The sequence below is a fragment of the Penaeus monodon genome, unplaced genomic scaffold, assembly GCF_015228065.2.
Source record: "Penaeus monodon isolate SGIC_2016 unplaced genomic scaffold, NSTDA_Pmon_1 PmonScaffold_13372, whole genome shotgun sequence".
Classification (NCBI taxonomy): Eukaryota; Metazoa; Arthropoda; class Malacostraca; order Decapoda; family Penaeidae; genus Penaeus; species Penaeus monodon.
In genome coordinates this window covers 760-9,908 of record NW_023642347.1, presented here as the reverse complement: position 1 = coordinate 9,908, position 9,149 = coordinate 760, and the positions used below count along the sequence as shown (strand labels likewise).

At 27.1% G+C, this 9,149-nt stretch overlaps 1 protein-coding gene across 1 annotated transcript; it reads left to right on the top strand.

Moving 5' to 3' along the window:
• Window positions 1-95: 95 nt before the first annotated feature.
• On the top strand, window positions 96-3,266 carry LOC119569210 (H/ACA ribonucleoprotein complex subunit 1-like; the record flags this gene model as incomplete). Its single annotated transcript, XM_037917475.1, has 2 exons — window positions 96-149; window positions 3,185-3,266. Coding segments are annotated over 2 exons (136 nt in total), but the record flags the coding sequence as incomplete, so codon positions are not given.
• Between the last annotated feature and the right edge of the window lie 5,883 nt (window positions 3,267-9,149).

Sequence of the window (9,149 nt, the reverse complement as noted above, 5' to 3'; positions counted from 1 at the left end):
AGGGGGAAAAGAGAAAAAAGGGGAGGGAAGAAAAGGGGTTTTGGAGAAGAAAGGGGGAGAGAGGAGGGGGGGAAGGGGGGGGGGAGGAGAAAGGAAAAAGGGGAAAAGGGAGAGGAGGAGAGAGAGAGAGGGGGGGGAGAGAAAAAGAAAAAGGGAAAAAAGGGAGAGAGAGAGAAAAAGGGAGAGAGAAATAAAGAGAAAAAAGGGAGAGAGAGAGAGAGAGAAAGGGAGAAAAGATAAAAAAAGGGGTAAACCTGTAGAGGAGAGTGAAAAATCACGGCGATTAGCAAAAACGTTTTCCCCGGGGCGAAAACGGGGGTGAAGACCCCGGGGACGGAAGCCATTTCTCCTTAAAGACCTCGACGCTTACCCAACAAGCCTCCCAAAAAGGGAAGAAACTCTCCCCCTTCCCTGTCCCTTCCCTCCCCCCCTCCCTTCCCTCTTCCATCCCTTTCCCCCCCTCCCCATTCCCTTTTCCATCACCTTTTCGACGTTTTTCCCTTCCCTACCACTGAAAAAAGGGGAAGGTGAGGGGGGGGGGGGGGGGGAGGGTGAAAAAGTAAAAAAAAGGGGAAATATCCGCCAACCACACACACATACACACACACACACACACACACACACTCAAAAAACACGTCGCGAAAAGACCTTTCCTAATACGGGGAAAAACAAAAAAACCCTTTCTAAAAAAATAAAAGGGGAGTTGAGGATGAGGAGATGACAGATGATAAGAAGAGAAAAAAAAAAATGATAATTTTGATAAAAAAGAAGAAGATGGAAAGTAATGATAAGTAGAAAAACAAAAAGAAAAAAAACATTCATCAAAATCCCCCCCCCTCCCCCCCCCAGCAAGCCCCCCCCCTCAAAAAAACCAGGGTGTGAAGCCTCAGAGGGGAAAAAAAAACGGCAAGAGACGCCGGGGGGAGACGGCTGAAACGGGTCGTGGCCCCTGTTACGGGCTGAGGGCGAGCGTCGGTGGAGTAACGCGGCCGGGGGGAGGGTCACGGATGCGATGATGATGTGATGAGGCGAGGTTTTTTGGGGCGGCTGTGGTGGGGGTATTGCTGTGATATTGAAAAAAGGGTCAGGTTGTAATCTGCTGAGATAGTGTGATAATAAGATCATATTTAAGATATTGTAAATGATAATAAAAGGGGGGGTATTAATTTAATGACAATACTAATGTATAATATAATGAAAGTAACAAAATATATACTACTACGCTACTATACTACTATACTGCTACGCAATATACTACTATACTATATAATGAAGTAATTTATAAGCAAAATAATAAGGATAAGGATAATGTTAATAATAATAATTTATAGAAGAATAACAAAAAATAATATTTGCCCCAAATGGTAGCAAAACAACGTCAAAAATTTTGATAATAATGAAATGTAATAGTATAACAAAAATAATCATATAATAAAAAAAGAACAACAACAAGGGCAATAATAAAAAACGATACTATAATAAAGATAATGTAGCAACCAATTATAACACCTAGTGATAAAAAAATAATAATGACAAGAAGATGATGAAAAGATAAAATAATGGAACAAAAACAAAAAACACCCCAAAACAAAAACAAAGTAAAAATAAATAATAATAAAAATAAAAAATGATAAAAATGATAATAAAAATGAAATAATAATATATAAAATGATAATAATAAAAAAAATAAAAAATAAGTAAAGATATACTACACATACTAAAAGTATAGTAGAATTAAAAAAAAAAATAACAAAACAAAAAAACAACAAAATAAAAATAACAAAACCAAAAACCAAAAAAAAAATAAAAAAAAAAAAAAAAAAAAAAAAAATTTTATAATAATAAAAAATAATTTAAAAATAAAAAAAAAATAAAAATAATAAATAATAAAATAATAATAAAATAATAATAATAATGATGATAACAACAACACAACAGCAAAAATAATGATATAATGATAAATATAATAATATAACAATAATAATAATGATATTAATAATGAAATAATAATAATAATAGCAACAACAACAACAATAATAATAATGATAAAAAAAAATAATAATGTTTAATATTTTAAAACAACAGTAATAATGATAATAATAATGATGTTAATGATGACGATAATAATAATAATAATTAAATAATAATAATAAAAATAACAATAATAAAAACAATAATAAAATAATAGAAATAAAATAATAATAATAATAGAAATAATAATAAAACAATAATAATAATAATAGATATAATATTGATAATGAAATAATAATGATAATAATAGTAATAAAAATAATAAAATAATATTAATAATAATAATAAATAATAAACAACAATAATAAGGATATAATAAGAGTTATTTTTATCATTATTATCTTTAAATCTTTATTATTATTGTTGTTATGATAATAATGAAAATAATAATAGTAAATAATTATAATAATAGTAATAATAATAAATAATAATAAAAATTTAATAATAATAAATTTAATTAATAAATAATGATAATAAAACGAAAATTTAATAATAATAATAATAATATTATAATAATATAAATGATAATGATAATAAAATAATGATAATAATGATAATATAATAAAATTTAATAATAGAAATTAAATAATATAATATAAAATAATAATAAAATATAATATGATAATCAAAATTTTATATTATTATTGTTATTATTAATAAACAATGATGAATATACAATAAATACTATAAATGAAAGTAAATAATGATACAAATGATAAATTATGATTATATAATTATGATGATAAAATAAGACGATAATAATAAAAAATGAAATGGCAGTAACAATATAATAAACCTATGATAATAAAATATATAATATAATAACAACGATGGTTATGGTAAAACTTTTACCAACAATAACGATTTTTGAAAATATTTTAAGAACGCAACAATGAAAGGATTATCATGCCGGAATAAAAGAATGATAATTAAAATGTCAAACAGTAATGTTAATGAAAACTGGGGCCCTTTAAATGAAATAACAATAAATAACCAAATGACGATACGATAAATACGGGTAATTTATAACAACCAAAATAACCGTAATAGAAATGCCGAAGAGGCCAAAAGGAAGGGGTGAAAAGGGTGGCGGGGAGGTATCGGGGGAAGGGGAAGTAATCGACACTCGACGGGGACTAATGACGAAGATTAGGGAGATACGTATTCCGTTGGGGGAGAAATAGGGGGAAGGGGAGGGGGAATAAGGATGGGGAAGGGTGGGGGGGGAAGAGGCTGCGAGGAGGGGATCTCCGGAAAAGGAGGGGGCGAAAAGAGGGGGGGAACCGAGGGGAATTCGGAATGTATGTGGTGAAGGGAGCAGTGGGGGAAGAGAATGTCTTGTGTTAATAGTGGACGGTATCAGATGGATATTTTATGGTTATAACGGTGAAAATTTGGGAATGGCGGTAATGGTGTTAATGTGGGGGAAATTATGAGAGGGGCAACAAAAATGCAGTACAACAAATATAGATCAAAATAATATTGATATCATAATAAGATCATGAAATGATAACAGTATGATAATTTTGATAATAAATAATTAAATTTTGAAAGTATTACTATAATGAAATGATCATAATGATAAGGGAAACGATAACACACAGTATAATAAAAAATAATAATACAATATAAATAATTAATATATAATAATAATACAAATGTAATGATAATAATAATAATAATAATCTAATCATCATAATAATATTATTAAATTACTATTATCATTATTAAATTATTTTTAAATTATTATTATATTATTATTATACTTTTAATTTTGTATATATTACTATTATTATTATTGTTATTATATTATATTAATATAATTATTTTTAAATTATTATTATTATTATATTTTATTATTGTTATTATTCATTATTATTATTATTTTATTTTTATTATATTATTATTATTATTATTTGTTATCATTTATTATCATTATTATTTTATTATTAGTATGATAATAATGATTATAATAATAATATAATAATAAAAATAATAATAATAATGAATAATAAATAATACAAATATCATCATAATAACATTAAAATTTGTTTAAATTTTTAATGATGAATGATGATATTGTGATGATTATTAAAAACAAAAAAACAACAACAGAAAAATAATGATAATAAAAATGATACTAATAACCATGATCATAATGAGCTACTACTACTAATAATAATGATGATATAAGATAAATAATTAATGATTGATTAATAATAACAATGATAACAATGTAAAGCTAATGATAGTAACGATAAAAACACTGGTGAAAATGGTAAATGTTATAATAATTATGGTTATATAAATATGATAAAATAATAAAAAATAACAATAATAATAGTAATAATGATAATAAACAACAACAACAACAACAACAACAACACAACAACACACAACAACAACAACAATAATAATATAATAAAACAGAAATATATAATCATAATGATAATAATAATAAATAATAAAAAGAAGTAAGGGTATAAAAAAATTACAAAAGTAAAATACTAAAAGGATAATTATTACAACAAAAACCCATAAACAATAATAATATAATAATAATAATAATAATAAATAATAAAATAATAATAATAATAATAATAAAAATAATAATAATAATAATAATAATAATAATAATAAAACTAATAATAATGATGATAATAATAAATAAAATAGTAATGATAATAATAAAAATAATAATAAAAATAATAATAAATAATAATAATTTCATTATCTTTATATTTATTATCATGATTATTATTATTATTATAATTTTTTATTATTTTGTATTATTATTATTATATTATTATTTTTTTATTATTATTATTATTATTATCATTATTGTTATTGTCATCATTATTATTATTATTATTATTTTATTATTATTATTATTATTAAATTCATGATGATGTGATAATAATTAATATAATAATTAATGATGATGAAATAATAATATAATAATAATAATAATAATAATAATAAATAATGTAATGATTATTATTATATTATTTATTGTTAATTATTATTATTCTTATTTATTTTATTATTATATTATTATTATTATTATTTTATTATTATCATTTATTCCCTATTATTTTTATTGTAACAAAAAATAATAATAAAACAACAGAAACAACAAAAACAACAACAACAACAAAAAACAAAAAAAATAATATAGTAATAAAAAAGGGGTTTAATCCTGCTACTACTACTACTACTGATAATAATAATAGTAATAATAATTTTAGTAATGATAGTAATAATAGGGGGGCCGCGGTGGCCGAATGGTTAGAGCGTCGGACTCGAGACGTCACACGGCACTGAGTTCGAGGGTTCATCCCGGCCGGAGCGTTGTTTCCCTTGGAAAGGAACTTCACCTCGATTGCCTGCCTAGCCACTGGGGGGCCAAGCCAGCTCAAGTCGGTCCCGGGGTAAATAGGATGGTGGACTCGTTTAAAAAACACTGGGCGGGAGGCAATGGCAAACCCCCCGCGTAAATTGCCAAGAAAATTCATGGAAACCCATGATCGTCAAGGCCGCGGTGGCCGAATGGTTAGAGCGTCGGACTCAACACTGTCACGACGGCAGTCTGAATTCGAGGGTTCGAGTCACCGGCCGGCGCGTTGTTCCCTTGGGCAAGGAACTTCACCTCGACTGCCTACCTAGCCACTTGGGGTCCAATCCAGCCCAATTCAGTGCTGGTCCCAAGCCCGGAAAAATAGAGAGAATGAATACCTAAAAGGTAAACACCGGCACTCTCCGTGGAAGGAACTGGGGACCCTACCACGTACCTCACTCCAAGAGCATCACAACATGAAAAACTCCAATTAAGTATCATGTTGTGACCACGGCCGCTCAAACATGAGCCTATACCGTTGAAGAAGAAGAAGTAGATGTAATAGTGATGATAATAATAATAACCACACACACACACACACACCATCGAACACACCCCACACACCCCACACCATCTAACACCACACACACACACACACACACTCACACACACACACACACCACACAAAACACACACACACACACACACACACACCACACCACACACCCACACACACACACACACACACACATACACTACACACACACAACCGCGCGATGGCATATTCTCTCAATGCCATTTAAAAGCAGGCACTTCCGGAATGATTTCACCCGGTAACCCTTTCTTGGCTTTCCCTTTGCAAATAGACATGATTAATCAGGAGTGTTTGTGATCGTCAACTCCATTAACGTAGAGAGATAATTAGCAGCTGTTATGATCCTTGTGGTTCATGCGGGGAGGGATGAGGGAAGGGGGTGGGGGTGAGGGAAGTATACGGGGGGAGGGGGAGAGGGAGGGGAAGGAGGTGGTGGGTATAAGTAGGGGTGAGTATATAATTGCGAGCATAGAGAGAGAGAGAGAGAGAGAGTGAGTGAGTGAGTGAAATATAGATAGATAGATAGATAAATAGATAGTGAGAGAGAGAGAGAGAAGAGAGAGAGAGAGAGAAGAAAAAATAGAAAGATATAATGGCGAATGAAAAAACAAAAAAAACACACACATCAAGAAAAGTCCGAGGGAATAAAAGCGGGAGGAGAGAGTCAGGAAGGAGGGTACGATTAGAAGACAGAAAGAGGGCAAGGTAATGAGAAAATCCTCGAAAATGCAAACATCTCAGGGGCAGCAGATAACGAGCCAGATAACCACGGTTGCCAGGCGAAATTGGATGTGTTGATTCATTGTCTGCTTTGCAACGTCAGCATCTAATCTCCCACGCTCCCAAGGTCGCGCTGAGCTGTCTTACGTGTAGTGAGAAATGAAACTGATACAGTCTGAATCGAAGACTCTTGTAATTAGGTGTGTTGGCGACAAACCTGCGAAATGTGCACACAGTCACACTTATATAAAGCCAAATATTCTTACATTACTTGTAACAAAAGATATTCTTTCTAGAATATATATAATATATATATATATATATATATAATATATATATATATATATATATATATATTATACATATATATATATATAAAAATAAATATATATTATATATATATATATATATATATATATATATATATAAAATTATTATAATTAAACTTAAATCCACCAAAGAATTTAAAGCAGACATAAAATGATACACAGTGATAGATGAAAAAAGGCAATAGCTTTACGATGATAATAACAATGGTGATAACGATAACAGCATTTTTATGATAAATACAACAGTAATAAATGTACTATTACGTTTACTATTGAATTTGGTTATGCTAGTAATAACAATGATAATTATGAAAATAATAATACTAATGAAGATAATATTGATTATTATCATTATAATGATTCAAATGATAATAATGATGATGATAGTGATAATAATAATAATAATGATAATAATAATAATAATAATAGTAATGTTAATAATAATGATAATAAAAAGAAGAAGAACAAGATAATAATCATAAAATAATGATGATAATAATAATGATAGTAACGTCATGGGTTTTTATGATTTTCTTTGCAAATTTTGAGCGGTGGTTTGCCGTTGCCTTCCACCCCCCGGTGTTTTTATGAAGTTCCTTTCCAAGGGAACAACGCGCCGGACGGTGACTCGAACCCTTGAACTCAGATTGCCGTCGTGACAGTCTTGAGTCCGATGCTCTAACCACTCGGCCACCGCGGCCTCATGATATTATTATTATTATCATTTTATACTAATGATAATGATAATAATGATAATATCAAAAATAATGATGATGATGATGATGTGATGATTGAAGACGATAATAATAATAATAATAATAATAATAATAATAATAAAATAATAGTAATAATAATAATAATAATAATAATCATGATCATGATCATGATCATGACCCTCATCATCATCATCACAATATAAAATAATAATAATAATAATAACGATAATAATAATACCAATAATTAGTATTTATGGTAATAATGGATAATGATGGTAACGATAGTAAGGATAATGATAAAAACAATGTTGATAATAATAATAATGATAGCCAATAATAATAACAGCAATAGTAATAATGATAATGTTAATAATAATGATATATTTATAGTTATGTAAAAAATAATAGTAATAATAATAATAATAATAAAAATAATAATAATAATAATAATAATATAATGATAATAAAATAATAATAATAATTTAAAAAAAAAAATAACAATAATGATAATAGTGAAAATAATGGTAATAATAATAACAACAGTAACAATGATAATAGCAATAGTAATGGTAATATTAAAGAGAACAATAATAACAAGAATAATGATAATAGTCTTGATTTTAATAACAATGAATTAATGATGATATTGATAATAATAAAAATATTCATAACAAAAGGATATTAATGATTTAAAATAATGATAAAATGAAATCAATGATAAAAAAAAATATTATAATAAAAATAATAAGGGTAATGTTATTATGATGTTAATGATAATTATGATAAAAATAATAATAATATAATAATAATAATATAATAATAATAATAAAAAACAATAACAAAACCCAAAAACAAAAAAACAACAACAACAAACAATAATATAATAATAAAAATAATAATAATAAAATAATAATAATAGTAATAATAAAAATGACAATAACAATTATAATTAAAGAATAGTATGATGATAATTATAATATTAATGTAGTGAGGATAAAGGTAATGATGATTTATAACAATTATCATGATATGGTGATATAATTGTAATAAGATAATAACATTATTATTTATCATTATCATTATTTTTATCATTATTAGAATCATTTTCATCTAATAATAATGCTATGATGACAAATTAATAACAAAACCAATAATAATAGTAATGATAATGGTTTAAAAAGTATAATGATAATCATGAGGATGATAATAATACAAATGTAATAATGATAATAATAGTAATAATAATAATGAAATTGAAATAATAAAATAATATGATAATAATAATAATAATAATAATAATAATAAAAAAAATAAAAATAGTAATAATATGATAATATAACAACAACAACAACAAAGAGAGGAATGATAATATGATGAAACAATAATGATGATGGTAATAGAAGCAAAACTGTAGCCAGTAA